This window comes from Ixodes scapularis, unplaced genomic scaffold (genome assembly GCF_016920785.2).
Source record: "Ixodes scapularis isolate PalLabHiFi unplaced genomic scaffold, ASM1692078v2 PGA_scaffold5__190_contigs__length_132052651, whole genome shotgun sequence".
Taxonomy (NCBI): Eukaryota; Metazoa; Arthropoda; class Arachnida; order Ixodida; family Ixodidae; genus Ixodes; species Ixodes scapularis.
The window spans coordinates 6413051-6438343 of record NW_024609880.1 but is presented as its reverse complement, the minus strand read 5'-3'; the positions used below and the strand labels follow the sequence as shown (position 1 = coordinate 6438343).

Below are 25293 nucleotides of genomic sequence, written 5' to 3'. Positions count from 1 at the left end.
TGCGATTTATTAATTAAATCAAATTTATTACAAAAGGAATTCATTATATTGGCAATGTATTTTTCCATAACATGAGAAATCACTGGCATAATAGATAGCGGTCTATAGTTTCCTAGCTCTTTTTTTTCCACCACTTTTATACAATGGCCTCATTATAGCACTTTTTAGTCCATCCGGGATAACTCCCGTAATGAATATACCGTTTAAAAGTGCTAGTAGAACGTCTTTCATTTTATCCAAATTGCATAGAATGTCTCTTAAACGAATCTTATCTTTTCCTGACGGTTTTTTTTATCGACATAGTGCTTATGATTTCGCGTAAATCTGCTTCCGTCATCAAAGGAAGATATGCGGATTCCAAATTTTGCTTATGCTGTGACCTTCCGGTTTGCATCTGATAGTTAATATTAGACCGCAGGTCCGACACATTGTTGACAAATTTTCTACTAAATAATTCACAAAGTGAGACGAGATCGGCTGATTCACCAAAATGTCTTGTAATTGTGTCGTCAATACTTGGTCTTGTTTCTCTACCTGTTAACTCATTTACTAAGTTCCATGTTTCTTTCGTACTATCTCTCATGGTTTCAAATTTTGCTACATAGTAATTGCGTTTTGCCATTCTGAGCTTGGCTGTTAGTTTGTTTCTTATTGATCGAAAATCTCCTTTTAAAGCTTCATTTCCCGGATTTTGTTTACACCTAGTCCATAGGTTATCTTAGATATAACATAACTTTAAAATTTCTGAGTCGACCCATTTCTTTTCCAGATTTCTTTCTTTGACCATAATTTTTCTGCTAGCTTTTTTTATAAATATTATTAAATTCTTTTACCATACTTTCGTCCAAGCAGGTATGGGAATAGTGCGACAAAGAACTCCAATCAAACTCCGAGATTAATTTGTCGACCATCTTATTGTCGATTATGGTTATTTCTTTACCCTCGTTTTTTTTTACCTGCAACTGGAATTTCCTATAGTGCGACAAAGGGAGTAAAATAATGATAAGATAGCTTTTTTTGTATTACACCAGCCATTGTCGACATGTCATCAAATCTAACCAATATGTGATCAATGCAAGTTTTTGTTATCTTGTTTCCAAGATGTTCCTCTCTGGTAACATCTGTAATCATTTTTTCAATACCGTAGCCTGCTATCATGTAGAGATAATCGCTGACACCATATTTTGAAGCATTTCGCACGTCTATGTTAATGTCTCCGGCCAATAAAAAGCAAACGCTCGATCATGCCGTAATTATTTGAAAGCCAATAAATCAAGCCGCTCCAATGCGGTTCGAAGCCATGAGTTTGTTTCCCCGCACGGCACGTCGTAGCCTGTATTTCTATTGTAGTGTTTGTTTTTCTATTTGTGCTGTTCGCGCAAAGCTGCAATTGCCGTCTTGAATTAATCTCTGTAGAGCGGATATTCACTCAGCTGGAAGTGATGCTTCACGGGCTGAGAAATCGCTTTTCGATCAACTTGAATGCAGTCAAAGCCGCGACTTGCGGCAGGTGTTAAGTGTACGGAGCTACGCCGTGGCGAGCCCGAAAACTTCTAGCGCTCATCTCAGCACTCCACTTGGAGGGCAGTTTCTCCAGGAACCGTAGTATATTTAAACAGCAAAATGAAGGGTAGTTTTTTTTCGATTTTACCTACTATTGTTTTTTAATGCTAAAATTCCACTGTAAATATACGTACTTTCCGTCACGATTTCGTACTGCTGTCCTTGCCCCATGGAGCGCAATCGCTCTCGGGGACGAGACAACCGACAGTCACATTGGCCACTGTACGATAGGAGCTTATACTGTTCAGACCAGCGTTCCAACATGACTATCCCCACGTTGATCGATTGCACGTAATCCCTCAGATGATACTAAACTTTTTATGTAAAGCGGAATGTCTACCTGCAACACCCCGCCCCCTCCGATCACGGCCCGACCAGCGGCCTCAATGCCCGACAGTTAACGATCTCATCTTGTTGTTACACCACTGATACGCGAACACACGGTCACATCGGCGATAATTCCAGTCTTCTGTTCACAACTCACAACACTGCAATCACGATGTTGCAGCTATGTTGCTGACACGCACAAATACAGAACCACGTTGAACGCCGGTTGCACTCGGCATCGGGAAGCAGAGCCGAACTCAGCACGGAAAGCACCCAGGCAGCCGACAGCAAAACCTGCCTGTCTTGGACGCAGTTCCTGCGGTTTCCATAACGTCGAAAACGTCGACACAGTTCCGCGTGGTTTCGTTAGTGTAGTGCTGTGCCGCGTGAGTCTTGCAATCCGGAGACGGCCATCCTGCCCAGTGTACGTGGCGCTGCTGTCACTACTCCGGAACTTCGCTGTTTCTAGCGGCTTCGTTTGCTCGTTTGATAAAATTAGTGATAAAAACATCAATGCAACCGAAATTTTCTGCACGTTTAGACTAGAAGACGGAATTACAGGCGGCCTTCACTGCCGCTGAAGCTCAATCAACTCAACAGCCATTTATTAAACAACGTGCGCGACCTGCTCGAAAAACGAAACCGAAAGAAGATGAGTCGGGAGGGCGAAAGCTTTCTCCCGTCTGCCTGGAGAAGGAGAAAAACGTTTCGTCCCTCCCTGTTTCTCGTGTCCGCTTGGGGGCGCGTCAGTAGAAGGGAGGAAGACGCGCCGTTGCTACTTTTTTCCTCGACTTTTTCTTAGAGTGTATGCTTGGAATGCCTCTTTTCTCTAGATGCTTCCTGACGTTTTCTATCGCTTGCTTCACTTCTTTGTCCCACCAGCTGTTTGGTCTATTTCCTTGCTTCCCCTTTCGTTTACTCTGAACTTTGTCTATAGTCCGTTGTAACCTAAGAACGAAGGGCGAGGGTAAGACGGGCCGGGGAGGAGGAAACAGACGGAACGCTAAAGAGAGGAGGTTTCCCCTTCTCTTCTCCAGCGTTCCGTCTGCTTCCTCCTTCCCAGCCCGTTTTACCCTCGCCCTTCGTTCTTAGGTTGCAACGGGCTATAGTTCCAGAGCAAAAAGTCTAGTTAGGCTCTCATGGGTCCAATCTGCATAGCGTTGCCCTGAAACTGCATCCTCTATTCTTTCAGCAACTATTTCCAACTCTTTGTCGCTGCAGAAAGTTTGCTTTGAATTATGTTGTCTAGTTTCAGCATTTACTTCTCTGGCAAAATTCAGCTTAATACGTTTGTAATCACAACCAAGAGTTTTGGAACATTCTTCATCTATTCTCATTACTTGTAACTTACCATATATTTTGTGTGACATGAGTACGTAATCTATAGTTGAATGTAGATTGCCAGTTTCCCACGTTATGTGCCCGTCACACTTCTGACTGGTATTACATAAAACTAAGTCATGCTTTTCCACCGGTTCTAGTAATATGCTTCCAGTTGAGTCCGTATAGCCATCCAGACCCTCGATATGGGCATTCATGTCTCCCATAATAATTACTTGAGAGCTTTCCCCTAGCTCACTAATGTCTCTTGATATGCAATCAATCATTTTTCTATTTTCCTCTTTAGCACCTGTCCCTGTCCATAAGTAAAGAACTCCAAGGAAAGTTGGTTCCCAGCGACTTTTTCTTTAAGCTACAAATGTTCGGCGCATTCCTTTTTGATCCTCTAAAAGTTCATGTTCTTCTTAATAAATGCTCGAATTCCACCTCCCTTCCACGTTCCCTCCATTCAGTTGCATTCTTCCCACGCATAGTCAGGGTTGCAAGGTGGCTGCTCCATGTCTCTGAAATGTGTTTCCAAAAACCCATACACCACTAACTCTTAATTTCTTAGTTGCTCCACTATATCTTCCCATTTTAACCTATTTCTACCACCCTGCATGTTAATATATCCAATGTCTGATTGTGCTGTTTGTTTATACCTGTTCTTACGTTTTCTCCTTTTTTTAGCCCTGGGTGCCTCTTCTGACTTTGATGGGGTTTTCAGTTACTTGAGTGCCCCCAGGGACATCGGTCCCCCCAAAAACGCAGTCACCTTGTGGTCCAACCTATCCCCCACCCAGTAACCCATGGCCTCACTGTAGTGAATGCCATCTGCATGCATAAGGGCGGGAGCGAGCCTCGTACACTTCCCTGTTTACTTCCATTACGTCGTACCCAAGCTGTCGACTCATACCCCTAATTACTCTGTTGGTTTCGACAACCCTCATTTCCGTTATTCCGGACTGCCCCCGAACTTCCGGAATGGTGCACACAACCACGTGCAAATTCTCAGACACGTCCCTCAGCTTACGCATCCCCACGTTTAGCTGCTTTCCGAGGTTCTAACTCCTACCCTTGAGCACATCATTAAGCCCCGCATGAAGTATTACTAGGTTCCATCCCTCCCGGTTATCCCACACCCCCTCACATGCTGAGGTCATAGCATCCACCATACACTTCCCTGGCTGAACCTCCTCCCTGGCTGGAGGTTTGTGCGCCCAGGGGGCTCCACCGCACTGCAGTGACGCGTACTATTTTGCCTTCTCCTTTCCGTTTAGCAGTGCTCGGAGCCGACAGTCTATCTTCAAAATAACCTCCCTCCCAACCCCCACCCCTTAAAGAAAAAAAACGTATATAAAAAGTTTTTGAGTTATCACGGGCACGGCGGGTACGCACTACTGGGTGCTCTGGGAGTCGATGAGCTAGGACGGAAGGCGAGTTGATTTTCTCTAGATTTTGTTTATACGAAGCAGCGGCTAATCTGGCTATCCAAAGAAGATATTGCCGGCTCATTTGCTCGCTCCGGATGCGCCGGTGCGGCGTTTCAAACCACTACTCCTCGGGTGCTAAGCCCTATCACTCGACTTCGATCCCCTTTGGGGTGAGAGAGAGAGAGAGACGAGACAGCGATGAGCAAGTCACGCACCACTCGGAACGAAGGAAAATAAGAATTAAATAAAAATTAACCAGTGTCACCACAGACCCCGAAAGTGGATTGCAGAGCTCGCAGGAGAACCAGCACTACACTCTACGCGCTTCACTTCAACCGCACAGGTCAGGGCCATGTTGGGGATGGTATGGAGCGCGACTGCTGCGCCGCGACTCCGTTCTACACCGAAGACTGTTATTTTCGGTACTCCGGGAACACTCAGTGATTAGTTTAGCCGATGACAGCAAACGCAGAATTTCGTCGAGCGCCATGGGAATGCACCTTTGGCGCGTCTTGATTAACTCCATTAGACTAACTGCGTATGCATGCGCAGATACTCCATGGACTCTATCGGATCGTAGCGTTGGCTGCAGTCGGTCTTGGGGAGTTTTAGGGAACCATTTTCGCACATCCGATACAGTACCATGGGCCCTCCGGTACAAAATGCGCACGCGCGAGTCTTTTGCGCTAGCGTATGCGCAGTCCGTACCGTATCGGGTGCGCAAAGACGGTTCCCTAGAAGTCTCTAATGTGGAACCAAGTATAAACCGTCTCTTGGCCCCTCTTCTAGCTCATACCAGTTATTAATGAACGCGCCACAAACTGGGTGCTAAGAAAATTTCTCTTCAATGGCAAGCTCGCTTCGACTATCGAGGCTTAATCTTGGCCAAGGCCCGGAAATTCGTGTCCCAGAAGTCGCATTCTGCCTGCGAGATGCTTCTTTCTTACGTTATGACGCCGTCATAGTTTGGCAATGACTCTGATGCAATTACAGGCATCGTGCCCAAGAAACGGTGACCACCAATGTTGCTGGACGTGATCATGAAAGGGTCGATTACAGAAAAAATTTCCTCATCTCAAAGCACCTTAGACGAAATCGCTTGGTGGCCTGACAACAATGAGAACGTTGCTATTTTAATGTTAGCAAGCGTTGTCGGTAGCGAAGCACAGTGGAAGCATCGGAGACAACCGTACGGGCATTGTGCGATGGCGCGGCAGCTGTGTTTTCCGCCTTCTGACCATGGAACGTGAACGAACTGTTAAAGGAGCTGTGCAACGATTTTAACGTTGAAAGAATTGGCATCTTCTGCTTTTGATATTGTTCACCTTGTCACAAATGGCATAAAACACACCTCCTTTCATCGAAATGTTGCGATTCCGCCTCGTAATAGCGAGGCAAACGTAGAATATTCCCCAACCTGCAGCCGCGAGCGGCGGCCATGATAAACACGCGGCGTGGCGTCAATGGGGAATCTTGTAGAAAGATAGCAAGTTGTGCGAATACCTGCTCGATAAACGATAACTTTTCTATAAATCTTGCCGTTCTAACATATATACATAAATGCGTCAAAAACCTGGTATCATCGACAAAACTTTTATTATACGGAGTTTTAGTGGCGCCATCTATCCTAGGTCCACAAAACTATCAGCTCCATCTGCTACCGTGAACAGCCGCCAGAAGCCGGAGGGGGAGGGGGAGAGAGCCTAACCTCCTTGAGAGAGCCGGACGGGTATGGCCGGACCCGGATGAGATTTTCCTCCTTTTACCACATTGTTCGCGCTGCGCCCGCCAGCACGTGTCACGCGGTCGGGAGTGGAGGAGTTCTCGCTGCTCACTGATGGCTTTAAAGAGAAAACTTTTCCGGGAGCCCGCACCTACCCCCTCAACGTCACTGCGCACGTGACCCGGAAGACGACGTACGAGTTGAGAGGCGGCAAAAACCTGGATGTTTTTAATTTTTTTTAAATAAAAACTAGGGTATCCAGGCAAAATCTGTTTTTTGTAGTTCACTTCAGAAGTGTCAGGCATCAACTTCCACAATAATTTAAGCAAAGCCCTGAAATTGTTGCACAGCTCCTTTAAAACAACCTACCACAACTGTCTGAAGAAACTTTCGGAGGCCTGTGTACACGATGGCGACGACCCGACGATGCCTCCACCGTGTCTTTGTACCGACGACGCCTGCCAACATTAAAATGGCGACGCTCTCATTGTTGTCAGATCACCAAGCAATTTCACATAACGTCCATTGAACCCATTCCACTGGTTGCCATCCTTTTTTTTTATAAACATGGCATATATTGAAAGCTTTTGGCACAGTGAATAATACGAGGGTGGATGCAAAAGTTATCGGAATAAATTTCTGAAAGCTTTTGTAGTACCAGCTTCCTCAGCCACCAGCGTTCAGCAGCCCTCTTCCGAGTGAGTGCGCAGACTCTCATTGTCGGCTAAAATGTTTGTTTTTCAAATCCGCCCAAATTCATATCTTGTTTTTGTTTTTTTTTTTTTTTGCAATGTCTGATATAAAGAAACAACATGCAACCGTGAATATTTTTTTTTTGAGGGGGGGGGGGGGGGGAACCGGAAGTATTGTGCCGGAAACTCTAGTAATGCTTCAGAGAGTTTACAAAGAAGAAGCTAATAAGAAATCGCAAGTTTATGAGTGGTTTTCTTGCTTTAAGGCAGGTCAATTATTGATCGACGACCAACCTCGTTCAGGGCGACTTTCAACCTCCTATACTGATGGAAACAAAAAAAAAAATTGGGCATTGTTCACTCCGAGTTTGTTCCTCTTGATGAAACTGTTCATCAGGTGTTTTACCTGGGAATTTTGCGGCACTTGCGAAACTCAGTAAAGCAGAAATGCGCCAATGTGAGGAAAGTGGGTATGATAGTTCCATTGCAACAGTGTCCCAGCACACACTGCCCTGTAGGTGCAACAATTCTTTTTAGCGAAAATGGCGTGACACCGCTTCTCCATTTCCCGTATTCTCAGGACCTCACCCCGTGTGACTTTTTTTTTTGTTCTCCCGTATGAAACATCTTGGAAGGAAATCGTTTTGTGAATGTGGAACGTCCTTCAAGTTAGACATTGCAAAAAACGAAGAGTGATTTTGAAGCGCTTGGGGAAAAAATTAAAAAAAATTACATGCCTCCAGATCCTTAGCTGACGGCGCCGGTCAGCAAGCTGACTCGGGAAGTGTGCGGCGCAGCGCTGCTAGAGGGGGATACTTATACTACGAACGCCCGACCTCCCTGAAATAATCCCAAATACTTTTGGGTACCCCCCCCCCCCCCGTACTTTTTTTGATTGTTGAAACTTTAGTTTTATGGCCCAGTATCTTGCTTGGTGTAAATCATAACCGTTTTTGTGTTATGCATATTTTCAGATTTTTTTTTTCAGAATGGTGACATGACTGCACTGTATCATGTTCTGATTATTTAGTATGCTTTCAAGCCATACAAACCCTTGATTTTGGTTAAATGTTCCCTGTTTTCATATAAGTTTTTTTTTTTTTGTTTCATATTTAAAGGTGCCAATAAGAAGGCTGCAAGGTTGTTTCTGGCTTCAGGATATATAATTACTATAATTATTATAGTTTGATGGTCCAGTGCTGGAAAAGACTCCCTTTTCTGATTTACAATTCCACAATATTTCAAAAGTACCTACAAGGTTGTTTTAAAAATTCTAATTTGTTTTAAAGGCAAATATTTCCTTTAAAATTAAGGATTAAAGTTTGGAAAATAAAAGATACAAACAATTGCCACCTGAACACTTTGTCTTCATTATAGCCACTTTGTATTTATACAGTATAGTTTTGGTTGTAATGCCCTCGTGTTTTGAGCCTATTACACTGCTCATATGAAGTGCCCCCATGCTTGGAAAATACCAACATTTCGTTGTCAACACAAGTTGATAGGGGCGTATATGTTCTCCAAATGCAGCACATAAAAGAAAAAACCTGGGTTATGATATATATATATATATATATTAAATATGTTTGATTAAGGGGATCTTAAAGGGGAGCAAGTAGAGCAACTCATCGGTCACTCGACAAACAGAGGAAAGCATGCCGTCAGCGTTTTCCCGCTATAATTAAGTCACCTATTCTCAAGCCCTGAATTTAATGGAAATATGAATGAATTGAGCAGCACAAGGCTAAGAATTATGTTAGCCTAAGCCGATTACTGTCGAGGAATGCAGATATTGTTACAACTTTTGCTGATATTACACCCGCGGAATGTGCATGGGGCAACATGGCCTGAGAAAGCTTATCACTAAGTGAATCCGAATCCGAAACTGACCGGGAGCATGCAGTGCCGTGTTACTTGAGTTGATTACTTTCATACTATGATGCCCATCGAAGCGCTAGATTAAAAGATGTGTCTAGCCTTCCCGTTCAAATTCACAGAACACTTCTATACCAATAATAGTTGCAAATGCTCTTTGTATTTATCTAGTAACCAGTTGCACTTAATTGCCTTATCCTTCTCAGAATATTATACGGCATATATACGAATCGGGTGGGTATAAGGTGTGCAGAGTATAGAGTCGCGGAGTTGTTGTGTTGGAGTTGTTTGGGTCTTGTGGTACTGCTGACATGTATGTGGCTGTAACAGTAACTGCTTTCGATTTACTTATACCTCCTGCACCGGTGCATAAAAGTATATGAGAGTTAAACCTTGGTATTTCTTTTTAATTTAAGTGGGGGCGAGATTGAAGCTGCAAGTACGAGCATCTATCTGGCCTTGAACATTGCATGGGCTGCACGGGCTTGCATGCTTGGGAGAAACCTGAAGCTCGCTCTTGTAGCTATCTGCACCCGAGCTTCGTTTTTTTTTTTTTAGCAAAGTTTTTTTGTTAGTCTAGAACGAACATCAATTGCGTGCGGTCAAAGCCCGAACGAGGTGTACATGTTGCGTGCAAGGACGTAAATTGGAAGCTGCTCAAAAATTCCAAGTTCGTAGCTTTCCGGGCTCCGAACGAGCACCGGAATATCAACAGTAAGAAAGTATTAAGCTGTTATGGGCTCTTCCCACTACTGGAAACGACGTCCATTGCTGGTGTCGTAGTTGTTGTTGTTGACCTTGTAGTTGGCGTTGTAGCGGGTCCGTCCTCGATGATGCCAAATCCTTGAAAAAGATCGCCGGCGACCGCGGGAATCGAACCCGGGTTCGCTGCGTGCGAAATGCACAGCTACGCCATAGCGTTAACAACCCGTTATACACTTATAATCTTTGTGGAGCCAAATGCCCACTGCACACGTTCTCTAAAAAAAAATTGCCAACAATGAAATGCCGTTGTAGTAGCGTAAATGCCGAAAGACGCGCTTTCTCGCGCTCCGGAACAAAAAAGAAACAAAAGCGTTCGGGACAAAATGGTGAGACGTCTATTATGTACCGAACGCTTTTGTCGCGCACTCCACGTTGTGTGAGCGCGACGCCAGTGCCCAACGACTTCGCCGTGACGTGTCGCAGCTATCACTAGATCTGTACTGTTGATTACCACTGAAGTGTCCATTTGTCTTTTCTGCAATCAATAATTAGTCGCTCTGCACCGCATAGAAATTGGGGAAAAAGCAGGAGTAGGTACCCAGATTACTAACTATGGCAAAGCTAACATGCGATAAGTGGGCGACGGAAAAGGGGAGTCACTTTTGTCCAGTCTTATCGCGATACTTTTATTGCGATACTGTAATTCTATGCTTTGTTTCGTAAGTTTTAACTGTAACTCGATACTTTTTTCTGCTGTAGTTCTAACAATAATTTAATTATTTTTTTGAAAAAGTAACTAAAAGATATCCGTAAAGATGCTGATACTTTTTGCGAAAAAAAAAATTTAACCTATCTGGTGAAAACTAAAGCGGGCTATATCATATGCGGAGGTTGGGCCCCACATTACACACGCAAAAATAAAACAAGAACTCAAAACTTTTTTTTCTTTCTCATAGCAAAGTTGCGGGAGCAAATGGCAAGCGTTTTTCTACTTTTGTTTCTCCTCTATCTTCGCACGAAAAAGCGTATTTGGCATTTGCTTTTATTTCAACATTTTTGTGCGGGGCTCTCTCGCCCCGTCTTCACCTTTCCGGCCTCATCGAACACCCCGCCTCTCCAGCCAAGAGACAGAGCCACCTCGCGGAAACACGCGACGCGTAGACAACCTGACGGTGAATGAACCTTTTCCCAGAAAGCTTCTGCGCATGCGTCCACTCCCGCTGTCGCCATTTTTGCAGGACACCGGAACGCGGTGCCCTGCGAAAATGGTAACAGCAACATTGTCACCATCTCTCTTTGCGCGTATTTAGTCTAATTTGACGCTTTGTTTTTTGGTCTCGGTAGTAGGGGGTGTAAAAAGCACTGCAAACTTATACAACGGCACGATGCCAATGTGTTCTGACGGGCGGAGGCATGTTAGGCTGCTCTTAATTTGTAGTACGTAGACAACTCCCTAGACGGTGCTCCGTAGTCGAAAAAGGTCCATTGTTTAAGGCCAAACGTGAGCCTCTGTCGTTCTGTCGCCGGTTCCGCCGCAGTCGCCGGAATAGCTTTCTTTCCTATAGCGAGTTGCGGCAAGGAGAGGCACTGTAGGACCGGGGCCGCAGACGATGTCTCAACTGGCCGACTTGCCCTTTCCCAGGGGTCCTGGGCACCTGGTAAAGGGAAAGTTTCGTTCTGCGTAAAATTACAAAAAAAAAAAAAAAAAAAAAAAAAGCGTAACGCATTGCGAGACGACTTTGTGTTGTTTTTGTTCAGTCCTTTCTTTACCTTCTTTAATACTAACGATCTTTTACACTTTTTTTCAGTTGCAAATGCTTTAGACTTCTGTTCCCCTCCCTACCATTGTAAAGGACTCTTCTGTTCATCGATATCCTGCTTTCCTGTCAGCCGAGAAGGGGGAATCAGACAACTGTTAAGAGAAAGAGGAAGGGATAGTGAATGTCGGAAGAAAGATGGAAAATATCTGTATTGTAAATAACCGTTATCGGTCAAACTAGAGAATCTCATGACTGACGAACGGCAGTTGTTATCATGACCCGGCTATGAACTGCACTTAGACCTTGTCGTATTTAGTGGCAATATCTTCACTGCTTTCTGCAAACACTGCAAAAGAGTACACGCAGCCGGGAGGTCCTCTTCTTCCAACCTTCACAAGCACCTCGGGTGAGTATAGTCTTTAATTTCTGAACATCGCCGCTAGCATGGAGACTGAGCGATCGCAGGCTGAAACCCCGATAGCACTCGCAATCCCCAAATACTTTTCCACGATTAGAAAAACATTTTACGCCTGAATAGTGCACTGCCGTCCAACGTATTTGTTGAGCTCCTCTTTAGCAATAAAAACAATTGTACATCAAAACGGGAAAGTAAAGTGATAATACTTTTGAAAGGTATTTGCGGCTGTGTTACATGAACTAATAAATTTATTAATTAGTCCATCCTGTATCGATGCAGTAAACGCTTTGGTTCAACGAAGTTGTGCGCCAGTAATAATGTATACATCGAAAAGTGAAATGAAAGTTTTCTGAGAGCTCCAAATAAATATAAATCGGAGTCACCGTGTGTTGTCATCAATGTATTCATAGTTAAATAAAAAAAAATTGAAGTTTTGAAAGGAACTAAGCTACAAAGACGAAGTAACTGTAACTTAACGCGTCTCATTTATTCTTAATTTACTGTAACTGTAACTTAAATATATGTTTCGCTTTTGTCGCCACGTAACTCAGGGCATGACGTCGAACTATAGTCCGTTGCAACCTAAGAACGAAGGGCGAGGGTAAGACGGGCCGGGGAGGAGGAAGCAGACGGAACGCTGGAGAAGAGAGGGGGAAACCTCCTTCTCTCTCCAGCGTTCCGTCTGCTTCCTCCTCCCCGGCCTTCCTTTCCCTCGCCCTACCGTCTTGAGTTGCAACGGGCTATAGGTAGATGCTCATATTGTAAAATATGAATTCGCTTATACGTCAGTGAGTGGTGTCAACTGAAGTGGCCGCAGTTGGTATCTGCTTCCATTTTATAATTTTACTCTCCGAAAAAGTGTTCACACAAGCTGGGCTGGGAAGATCCCTCGGTGAACATGATACTAAACAGGGTTATTTACGCACGTTTTACCGAATTGCGCGAAGATTTAACTCTACTAGTATTGCACGAACAAATGACTTCTCGTCATTTATTATGATAAAAATTGAAAACCTTGTGAAATTTCGTTCACTGCACTGTAATGTAACGAGTGCCATTTACGAGATAAATAAAATCGAATATCAAATATTAGTTAGCACAAACAGGTTCACGCATTTATATCTTACGTATTTAAATCAAATTCGGTTCAAATCATATTTAGAATATTTATTATTATTTGTATTACTATTTCTACAAAAGAGTACATTTGTTATTGATACTTTTTCTACATTTGAAAAATGGATTGTTTAATGATCTGAATAATTGAAAACAGCGTGAGTAAAGAAATCAATTGTAAATGTAATTGTGATGTGGAGAGTCTGATTACCGTAAAACCTACCATGCATCTAGTCGGAGTACAAGCAGATTGCTTTTTTACTCACTATTTGATATAATACATCAACAAATCTAAACATGAGCCAAGCAGACTCCAAGGGTTTGTCATTCCTTCTCTTGAAAGCTTCCTGCCGAAATGTCTTCAGTACGAGTGCAAAGCAACAAAAGGAAGTCTTCGATAATGAATTGAGGCCTTTGAATTTGAACACAGTTTGCAAGTCGCCCGCTTTTTATATTGTTCCATGGGTACACTTAACCACAGTTGCGCTAAACCATATTTAGCGCACAATACTTGCGGACGACATTCTGCTGCTATGCAGTCAAAGCGATGATCGAACGTGCGCTTGAGCATCTTGAGGCTCCATCAAAGCAGTGCGCGCGCGCTCTTCGCTTATTCTGAAACAGCTGTCTGAAAGTATTCGCGTCTCCAGCTCATTGCTCGCCCTCTCGCGGTGGAAACGGCAAGCGTTCTAGAGAGTGTCCCCCAGATCTCTTGCTCAGCGGGCACGGCGCAACTGCTCGCGATTATGGCTCCCAAACAGTCATTTCTGAATGCACGCAACACTCTTCACTGTGCCAATGCAATGCTGCAGTCGGTATGGGATTGTACCAGAGTTTTAGTATTGCGTTTAGAAGGAAGCTCAAGCCCTCTGCGATTGCGTTAGAGTTTCATGCTTCTCGCGCATGCGCAGTGTGGAACACGCAACCCAAACGTGAACACACAGTGCTTGCGTTTGCTCGTATACGCAATACTAAAGCTCACCTCTGCTCCACTGGTTTATGACGCCAGCGAAACGTGCAGCGGGGAGCACTGTGCAGACTTGAAAACGGGTGGGCGTTCCTTTAAACTGGGAAGGCTGCGGCTGGCAAAACGACGGCGCGTGAAAATTAAAAAAAAAAAATATAAATATATATTCAGGAAATATTTGTAATTAAAAAAGAGAAACGGAATATTTTTTTGTTTAATTAATATTATTTCGGGGCTTTTGGTCCGGAAGGATTGGCCGTGACTTGGGAAGTTTTGCCAATTGTCAAAAGTCGCGACTTTGATAGCACCATATGCTTGGACCAGAATTAATGTCAGTTTACATTAATTTCTCGGACTAGCTAGAATGGGTTCGTTGATATTAGACTTTTCTTTATTTCATAACTTGGTAATTAAAAATGATGCAGTTGGCAGCAGACCAGTGATGATAGTTTTCCAACTTTTGATTGCCATATTTGTTCGCGCGTTTAAAATTATATTATCGGCATCAAATTATACTAGAGCTTGAAAAACTACCTATTGACAAGTTTTAGTTGCCATTTAGACTGACCAGTACCTCCGATTCGCATCGATTAATGTTATAGATTTCACCGCAGAATTTACTAAAACGTCTTTATTCTATACAGTTCGTGACACTTCAGTGGCGAAAATGGCATCTGCTTCATCTGATGGTGACGTTGCCGGCAAGCCGCCTCTTGGAATGGCTATTGTTCCGGAGGCCTACATCAAAGCCAACCAATTACAGAAATACATCAACATAAAAGGTCTCGACTTACTGCAAAAGTCCTTCGGCAGTGGACCAAACCGTAACCGGCAGTTCATCGACGTTGGCTGCGGGACAGGCGACTTCACGCGTCAGGAGCTGTTGCCACGCTGCCAACCTTGCGGCATGATGGTGGCCATTGACGTGTCCGCTGAAATGGTGAAGTATGCCAAGGAGAACTTCCCGCATCCGCAGATCACGTACGAGGTACATGACATCGAAAGCGACGTGTCGGGGCTCGTCAAGATGTACGGCAAGTTTGAGCGCGTCTACTCTTTCTTCGCCCTGAACTGGGCGGAGGACCTCGGAGCTGCTCTAAGAAATGTGGCAGCATTGATGACCGACGAGGGGGAGTGCTTGCTGGTTTTCGCGGCTCGCAACAATTTCTTTGTGGTGTGGAGGAAAATTGTGGAGCTGGATCGATGGAAGCCGTACAAAGGAGTGAGATTTTTCGCTCATCCTGTTTTTGTGTTTTCACAATTTGTGTTACGTAAAGACCTTTTTCAAACTTTCATCAAGCAACATTGGCAGTCGCCATTAGGGAGTTTTCGAATAGCGCACGCTAAAGCTTTGCGTAAGCAAAGAAATAGCGTCGTCGACACTGCGTATGCGCCGAACGCTAACCAGATTTTGCGCTGTGCGTGCGTTATTTCAGAGTACGCTATTTTTTTTCGGAAATTGCGTCCGTACGCAAAGGGTCTTTGCGCTCCTCCAAGGAGGATTCGTGATGATAGGTTGGCTAAAGCCAAGACGAGCACAGTTAAAAAATGGCGGCTCCCAGGGCCAAGTCGCTTTGGCGGAGTCGTGAATCGGTGTCATTCTCGCGTCTGCGTTTTTTAATACGGGACGACATTGCACTCGGTTTGGCAACAATCACCGGCAGCTTGATGCTTTCGACGCTCGAACATTTCTCGGCGAAGGCAGCGAAGGTCAGTACCACTGATCTCTATTGTAATAGGCTGGATCGCGGACCGCGGGCTCGGCAGCTGGGGCCGAGTGTCGCCACCGGCGGCCATTGATTGACACCAGCCAATGCATGCGCAGAACGAGAAAAAGTGACGTTTTCCGCTGTTTCTAAGCTGCTGTCGGCACTGAAACTTTTTGGATGCTTTTCGATAAGCCCGTCAAATAGCTTGCGTACAAACATTACAACTGACAGCCGTCGCAGTTCTTCTTAATAAATATTTTGTGGTCGAGAGTAACTCCGCTGTAGTGCAGCTCAATGAGGCGAGAGTTACCTGGAGTTACCGCCGAGTCGGTGGCGGTTTCGTTGAGTTGGGTTTAGCAGACGACAAGCTCGTAGGCGGAATTCGCTCTCTCCCGGAAAGCCGCAGTCGAGATGGATCGTCTTTGTCATTCATCAACTTCTGGGCTTCCCGTCCATAAGACCGTCCTGAGGACGGTCTTATGGACGGGAAGCTCCTTTGTTTACTCCTCTACGAGAGCGTCCATAAGGAGCTCCTTATGGACGGGAAGCTCCTTATGGACCATAAGCTGCTGTCGGGAAGCTCCTTATGGACGGCAAGCTCCTTTGTTTACTCCTCTACGAGAGCAAGCTCGCCAGCTCAGCCGTAGGTGCTCCGGTACGTTTAATTTTTTGATTCGGTGACCGGGCGTTTGAGAAATACCGATTCGATCACCAAACATCCGACATAAGGATCGCAGCGCACCATACAATACTCGCCTCCGAGCACAGCGTACAGAAAACATGTACCAGTTCGGCCACCGACCAATCACAGCGCAGGAGGGCGGGACCCCTTCCCTCTCTCCCATCCCAGTGACCAATGTCAGGCCGTGGGCATCGATGGCCACGCCCATGGTGTTCACCAACATAGGAGACCCCGCCCACAGGGTGTTGGGCAGTGACCAATCGGAGAACATGATTGTAAACCTAAGACTGGGGCAGACTGGGGCAAACCCGGGCAATCGGAGCTCGCCCGGGTCCCGCATCCCGAGGTACGCGGCACAGGTGTGAGGTCGTACCTCAAACGTCAGACCTCAAGCGTGGTTGACCAGGTGTTGACAGCTGTGGTCATCATCTGATAACAACCACGTGATGTCACAGGGTCCGAGCTTCGTCCGACAGAGGGCGCTCACGTGATGTCGCACAGGGTTTGTGCTGCATCCGAAGGAGGGCGCTGCGCTGCGGTCACATGACGGTCACGTGACATTATTTGAATCGCTGCGTGGCAAATGCATTTTAATCGCTAAAAAAGGCTCCGCGGCCGGCTCGGAATCGACCTTTCTACCTTGTGCACAGCAGCTCGACACCCTACCCCCTGAGTTACGAGCATTGCTTCCGAAACCGCTTAACTCGTCTTAGTTATCCGTTGTGTGTGTGTGTGCGCGTGCAATTCAGATCACGTGTTTTCCTGCCACTTGGCTTTTGTAATGCGGTTAAAAACAGGATGGAGGAAAAGCAGGACATGTGACGATGGTCGTGTGACGTAATGCATCGCTGGGCGCTAACGTTGCTCGTCTTCCTATCACGTGATTTCGCGCACGCGATTCAAGCGGTGTTCGTGGCCTCGTAGCCCCCCCATTACTGTCACATGTTCAAAGCCCAGGAGGGCGGAGCCAAACCCGATCCGACCAATCACAGCGCAGCAGGGCGGGGCCAAGCCCAATCCGACCCATGACAAATGACAGGCCGTTGGCATGGATGGCCCCGCCCACAGGGCATTAGCCAGTGACCAATCGGAGCTCATCGAGGTCCCGCCCTCGAGTCACGTACGCGGTATAGGTGTGAGGTCACGTACGCGGCGCGTGTCACGTACGCGACACTTAGCCTGTAATCACCAGGTGTTAACAGCCGATGTTATCAGTCACGTACGCGGCGCATGTCAGAAGCGTGGGAAAGACACGTATTAGAGATGTCGTCACCACGGCTCCCATCACGTGATGTTAACCACGTGATTTTCCCCAGGTTCGAGTTGCGTCCGACGGAGGGCGCTCACATGATGTCGCACAGGGTTCGTGTTTTCCACGGGTTCGAGTTGCGTCCGACAGAGGGAGCTTACGTGATGTCACACAGGGTTCATGTTGAATCCGACAGAGGGCATGGCTAAGGAAGCCGAAGTACTTATAATTGGAGACTTCAACGGACATTTGGAGGAATTGGGCGGAAAAGAAGATGGTAATGGAAAGCTATTACGTGAACTGGCGGATGACTTAAACCTTGAAATAATCAATCTCCGTGAGACTTGTGTAGGATAGTTCACATGGTGCGCAAGGAATAGCAAAACGTTTATTGACTACGTTCTAACTCCCAGTGCACTTGGACGTAAACTACAGAGCATGCAGATAGACGAAGATGGAACATTCAGTTTAGGCAGTGATCATAACCGTCTGAGGGTAGACTTTTCGTCTTCAACATGAAAGCGGCCACAAAAGGAATAGTACAAGACTGTCGAACTTGTGTTACCTGTGAGCGCCATAGAAACCGTGGTGAAGGAGTTCGAAGCCAGCACAAGACGGGCTTCAGCGACGAACTATGAGGAGTTTATCAGGGAACTCAAACATCTAATTAAAGTACACTCCATCCGGAGACGGTCACGAGGCGGAGTTCGGCGCAATAGCTGGTGGAATGCGGAGGTAAAAGCAGCACGAGATGTGAGGAGGCAAGTCAACCAGGCTCATCGATGCGCTGTCAAGGGAGGAAACAGCGTAGAAGTGGAGCTGGCTTGGAACGAGTTCCTTACTTTAAAACACAAGCTGCAAGTTTTAATACAGTACAAGATGACAGAGGCAGACCAGCGAAAAATAGAAGAACTTAGAGATAGCGGTAAAGCAGCAGCCGAAAAATTCTGGCGATACGTGAGGTCAATGGACAGTAGGGACCCTGTACCAACCGTCTTGGTGGACGACACAGGGAAAGATCTAGTGAATTTAGCGGAATACTTATCTGAATATCTGACATCGATGTTCGAGTCAAGAGACCCAGTGGCAACACCGAGAAAACCAAGTAACCTGACCGAATCACAACCGCCAGGATCAAAAGAGCGGTTGGTTGAGCCGAAATGGGACGTATCGAACAATGGCACTTGACAGAGCAATCGCCCATATCAAAACTAACACAGCACGTGGAAAGGATGGAATACCTGTGGCTATTCTTAAATGCATGGGCGACTAGAGTAGAAGACAACTTGCATGCATCTTCACGAATATAATTTCAGGCAGCTCCATTCCCGACGATTGGGTGAATAGTCGAATCGTACTGCTGCCGAAACGAGGAGGAAACAAGCGACGACTGCAGGACTACCGCCCTCTGACCGTGACAAGCGTCATCTACTGAGTGTTCGCGCACGTGATAAAAGAATGGATGTGTGTCTGGACAGAAGGGAATGGAAATCTGACTGAACTTCAGAACGGCTTCCGAAAAGACCGCCGACTGGAGGATAACCTCTTTGTATTAACACATATCATAGAGATAGCCAGAAAAGAAAACAGGGACTTCATGTGCTGCTTCCTGGATGTCGCTAAGGCAAATGACAGCGTGCCCGATGGGTCCCTATTCCGCTGCCTCAAAAGACTAGCCATGCCTGACCAGTGGACGGAATTGATACAGCGACTATACGACGGAGGTACTGTTACAGCCGCGTTTGGAGGTGTACATTCAACGGGTGTCAATGTAAAGAGGGGACTGAAGCACGGATGCCCTCTCTCACCTCTATTGTACATGTGGTACACGGCAGAGATGGAGCGCAAATTAATAACATCCGGTTTAGGGTTTTCACTCCGCCGCATAGAAGATGGATGCGTGACACACTGGACATTACCGGGTCTTGCATACGCGGATGATCTCGTCCTCATGGCTGGAGACATGAACACGTTGCAGAGGCTAGCAGATATTTGCGTGGAAATATCGTCCGTGTTGGGTCTGAAGTTTAATGTTCAGAAATCGGCAGTGGTGCAGTTCTCTGGGAACGGCATTGTAAATAATAAGTCACAGCTGCAAAAGGAAGTCGTTACGATGACTGCGAAGTATAGGTACCTGGGAGTCACACTAACGAATGGGCCCGACTACTGTGACGAATACCAAATACACCTTAGACAGGCAGCCCAGATAGGGCAAAATATCTTACGTCGGCGCATAATGTGGAGCTGTAACAGATATTTGATGATCAAGGAATTGTGGAAAGCTGTTGATGTGCCTGGGCTCACGTTTGCCAATGAGATCGTCTGTGCCTCGGCTGACACACGAGCCTGGATAGAACGCAGGCAGAGGGATGTCGGTCGCCAAGCACTCAGCTGCCACGGCAACGTGGCGATTGAGCCCATACAAGGAGACATCGGGTGGTCGACGTTTGAGGCACGAGAGGAATCAAACAAGCTAACCTACCGAGGGCGACTCCTACATATGGACAGGCATCGGTGGGCAAGGCGAGTGTTCGACTACATCAGTGTTAACTGCGCGCAGACGCAGTGGACGAAGCGGGTCGACCAGCTCCGCAAGAAATATGCATTCTTCACACAGCCAGTCATGGAGGCGACTGCGAGTAAGTGGGCAAGTGAGGTGAGGCGACGGGTCAAAGAGGCAGAGACGACCCACTGGGTTAAGGAGGCAAACAAGAAATCCTCACTCCAAATCTATACTGCTCACAAGGACACAATTGGACCGGAGGCCTACTATAATAACAGTCTAGGCAGCCGTCTCCTGTTTGAGGCCCGAGCAGGAGCGCTGCGCACAAGACTATATCGGCAGCGGTTCGATCCAGCAATAGAATCAGTGCAGTGCCTGCGGTCAGGAAGAAGAAACTATCACGCACCTAGTTCTGCACTGCACCGGCCTGATACCAGAATGGGATGAAGCGTGGCGCGTGCACAAACAGGGGCATAGCCAAAACAACACAAGCTGGGCCAGACAGACTGCGGCAGTCGGTCCACCAGCGGCAGCGGCCCCAATGCTACCATTGCTACCACAGGCACTGGGTTTTCATCCAAGGTATATGTACATGGGTAGCGAAGCTTCGGCCAAAAAGCTGTTCAAAACATATCACCAGGGACATCGACCTGGAGGGTCACGTGAAGGATGCGATTGAAGCGCGACTAGGAGAGGTGGGGACAAACATTATTAAAATTAATTAGTTTGTGACTAGAAGTATAATCATTGGTATTTTTAAACAAGCTAAATATAATTGTTAGATAATATAAATCATATTTAACGCGCTACAAAATTCAAAACTGTCTTTGTTTTTGCTAATATTATGCATACTTCTTATTAGCGTCCTCTGTACGCCACCTCGTGGGCGCGCGGAAAGGCAGTCTGCTGACGTCCGTCTGCTTGCTTGTGTTTGGGCCTCCACGTGCTCTTCGCTTTTAATTGTTTTAGCGGCAGTTAAGACCGTTTCGGGAGTTTTGTTGTTTGCTCGGGCGTGATTAGCCCAGTTACCTGCGCGGGAACTCGGCTGTCGTGCGCTTGGATCTTGGACGCTACTGCGCCGAAGGGGCTCAACGTCTTTTGCGACGATGAGCACAGCGCGATACGCAAAGAAACGGTGCTCCGTGGAAATGTGTGAAAGCAACACCCGCATGGCTGGCATCTCGCTGCACCGGTTTCCCCTCGACTCTCGAAGGTGAGACTTCGCTACTGTCAGTGACATGCCTGCTGTGTGATGCCCTTTGTTCGGTCTCCTCTTAACTCTTGTTAGATTGACCTAAAACTATTAGGGTTGTCCGGACGTGCACAAGAAACTACACCTGAAGGCGTAATATGTTATACTAGGAATGTTCTAAGTTCGAAATCACTCTGACTTCGCAGCGGTGTGTGCCGTCATTATAAAAGTGCCCACGATATTAAAATTTACCTGTACCGGCCTGACTCTGAGGAGCCAAGTGTCGTGATCATCGGCGTGGTTATCAGTGGTACAACACAGATATATAATAGGGCATCTGTGCGTAAGACTCGTGTTTTTACTCTTGATGATGTACACAGAGCAGGGATGTCATGCATTTGTTAAGGTCCTTGCACTGATTCGCTTTGGTTTGTGGACATTTTGGCTACATTTTCTTTTCGTAAGTATTCATGGCACCCTCATAGCACCATGCCTTATCTGCAGGTGCGAAGCCTGGGTTTGGTTCTGCAACAACCGAAGTCTACAGGGGAAGACTCCATGGCGGCTACAAGACAGGGTAGTTTGCTCCTTACATTTCGAGGAGTCAGCTCTCCTGCGCCCTGGACACCTCCGTCACAATGCGTTGCCAAGTGTGCTTCCCACAAAAAGTAAGCAGACCAATAAACCTTCCGTGCACTTTGTGACTAAGCATGGTTAACCCGCTCTTAGAAAAATGGTTACCACATGGGGTTGAAATATTGCTTTGTGGGCTCATAACATTTTTATATTATTTGCAGGGACGACACATGCGACATTTCCAGCAAAATCTCTCCAGGTTCAGCAGTTTTGCATGGTGAGCTTTTTCACTGAAACTAACATAAAGTGGCAGCAACTGCCAGCACCACTGCATTACCTCATGGTCTTCATGACTTGAGCATTTTGCAAAAGAACTAGGTGAGATTATCTGGGAAAAGCTGGTTGAACATGGACAAAGGTACTGCTAGAAGTTCATTTCAGGCCCGTTTATAATGACATGTTTTACTTGAGGTGACATAATCAACGTCACAGAGCATATTTTGCCTTGCCGACACCTAGTCTTCCATAATAAAGCTGCCCATGAAAGAAAGTGATTTACATTTTGTATTAAAATAGGCGAATTCACCATAAATTTGCAGAGGTGAGTGTGACACCCTCATTGAGCTACACATGCTTCGGCAGTTCAGACTCACGGAGCTTCTGTAGTCACCCTGACGACCAGTCTTCCGAAATGAAACTTTCGTGGGAACAAGGTGATTTCCTTTGTCGTGTGTTAGAATAGACAGATGGAACTCAACTACTATTCCATGGCCAACTTCACGCTAAATTTGCAGAGAGGATTTCGCCAGCCTCATCGAGCTGCACATACTCCGGCCACTTAGACTGGTGGAGTTCCTGTAGTCACCCTGACGACCAGTCTTCTGAATTAAACCTGTCATAAAAGAAGGTGACTATACATTTTATGCATTCAAATAGGGGAATAAGGGAGGACTTCCTCTTCTCCTTTGCTAAGTTCACATTAAATTTGCAGAGCGGATTTCTGTGGCTTCATTGGACCACACATACTCGTGCACCTTAGTAGAGAGCAGTCGACTAGAGGCCAATAATAAGTGGTGACCGAATATTGCTTGTGCTATCTTTTTTATTCCCTTTTCTTTGTGAGCTTGCTTTCTCAAGTGGTAGAAACAGCGCAACTTGACGTGAAACAGGAAACAAGGAGTATACATACAGGCGCAGTAAAAGTACACAGAGAGGCACTGTTTCTGCCAGCTTAAATGAACGACCAACTCGTCCAACTTTCCACTCTGTTGAACTTGCTTTCTTACTTGCAGTTTTTACAAAAGCTTTTCTTTCTTTCTTTCTTTTTCTTTTAGCGGTTGATCACAGCTACGCTTTACGTCAAGATGCTGCTCCTGCTCAAGAGTCCAGCGGGGACGTGGCTCACACGGAGATTTTGGTTTCTCCACCGTCGCCTAGAGACTCTCTCTCTGGCTGTGCTGCTGGGCCTTCTCGCAAATGTGAGTGCTTTCTATGATGCGAACTTTTTTCTTTTGCAGTTTTTTTTTTTGTGAAGTTATAAAAGATTGGGACGCAAGAATAAAAAGTCAAGGCTCGAAAAACACCAGGGGATCCTAATCTTTATCTTGAGAGCAGATGACGCAAGGGGCCACATAACACCAGACCGACTAGCTGGCAGCTACAAATCCAAGTTTGTTCAAAGTTCGCCACATTTTTGTTTCACGGTATTGTCATTGTCAAGCACACAAAAAGACAAGAAAAAAATGTTCCACGCCCAGGTGTTAACACCGTCAAATCAAAACAGCTGAACCGGTTTCACTGAATCATAAGTCTTCCCGCAAAACCTCACGTAAGACAGCTTTTCGATAACTTTTTAAACTTATCGAAAAGCTGCCGTGGTCATATGTGTGTGATGCTGAGCCTGTCATGGTCCCGTGTCCTATCTGCCAGACTTTAGTCGCCTGTTGTTGTGCGAGCGCTTCACTGTTACAATGCCGTGGGCATAAGTAAGGTATGGTCAAGCTTTAAGAAAATGCATTTCACAGTTTGGATGCCTATTCTGACTTGCATGTTTCTGTGTGCGCCCTTGTCTTTTTGGACTATCAGATTTCTGGCCAACATGAAGCGCCTAGTCCAACATAAAGATGTACTGTTGCTTTCCTAAACTTCAGTTGCATGTGTAGTTTGTCAAACTTGCGGTTCTTGTTTAAAGACACTTCAGATCATTGAGGAATGTTCTTGAGCGTGAATAGATTACACATTTAATAAATTGATGGCGAATGCAAGTTTTTCTGGGAGATCTAATCTGGGTCAATTGCCAAATTGAGGCACCCTGCAAAAGCCGCAGCATCGGTAACAAGAAGGTGAACGCCTGAGAGCCAAGGTGCGACAGCTTCAAGAGCGTAACTAGAGGCTGCAAAGAAGGCTGCAACGACAACGTCCGATGAGGACTGTTGCCGAAGTCGTTGAGAGTGTCCGCGTTCATGTGTCTCCTTGTGACGCCGCACTCGTTGAAGCCAAGCTTAGAATGAGCAATGTGAGCCGGTTTGGCCAGCGATGGTGCAGCCACAACAATTAAAGCCTTGGCTTTAGGCCTCTACTTTCATAGCCCCAAAGGCTGTAAGTATTGCAGGCGGCTGCTCAGGCTGCCATCAGTAAGGTCACTGCAGCTATGGCTTCAGCGTGTGCCACTAAAGATTGGATTTTACCCTAGCATTTTCGAGCTGATAAAGAGGCGGGCAGCTTCTTTTCCTTGAGCCGATCGGGCCTGCAGCATAGTCTTTGATAAAATGCACATCAAAAAAGAGCTTTCATACAACCCCTCGTCTGACAGGTTTGAAAGACTTAAAGAACATAGTGGACAGCAAGGCAAAAGACTGGCAAATAAGGCTCTCATGTTCATGGCGAAAGGAGTCGGAACACCGTGGAAGCAGCCGCTTGGCTATTTTTTGCTCACAAAGGCGCACCTTCAGATGTACTAAAAGATCTCTTTTTCTAGTGCTACAGCGCCCTTGTGGACGCTAGCCTGAAGCCGGTAGCTGTTGTTTGCGATGAACGGTGCCAGAACGTGTCTCTTTTTCAAGCATCGTAACTGCCGAAAAGCCTTACGTAGAGATCAATGGCAAGCCACTTTTTTTTTTTCCTTTTCGATGCTCCGCACCTTTTGAAGTGACTAAGAAACATGCTATTTAAATACGACTAAAACGTTGGTGATTACATAGTGAGAAGTTCCTACATCAAGGAGGCTTATGAAAAGGACCGTAAACTTGAGATCGGTTCTATGCCAAAGCTGAAGGAGAAGCATTTTAATTTGACCTTCTCGTCAAAGATGTCGGTGAAGCTAGCAGCTCAAGTGTTTAGCAATCACTGCGCAGCTGCAATGTATGCCCTTGTTACTTCTTAGCAATTGCCAGCCACAGCTGTTCACACAGCGAGATTCGTTAAAAGAATCGACCGTCTCTTTGACAGCCCTAAATAGCTCGCAGAAATCTGCAAAGACGCCAT

The 25293-nt window shown here is 46.0% G+C and overlaps 1 protein-coding gene across 1 annotated transcript in view; it reads left to right on the top strand.

The window, feature by feature from the left end:
- The first annotated feature begins 11757 nt into the window (after nt 1–11757).
- Nucleotides 11758–25293, top strand: part of LOC120847579 (juvenile hormone acid O-methyltransferase) — a 69571-nt gene continuing 56035 nt past the window's right edge. The window contains exons 1-2 of the mRNA XM_040219409.1: nt 11758–11804; nt 14543–15121. Coding sequence (XP_040075343.1) covers nt 14567–15121 — 555 coding nt within the window. The 5' untranslated portion in view covers nt 11758–11804; nt 14543–14566. The remainder of the gene's footprint in view (nt 11805–14542; nt 15122–25293) is intronic.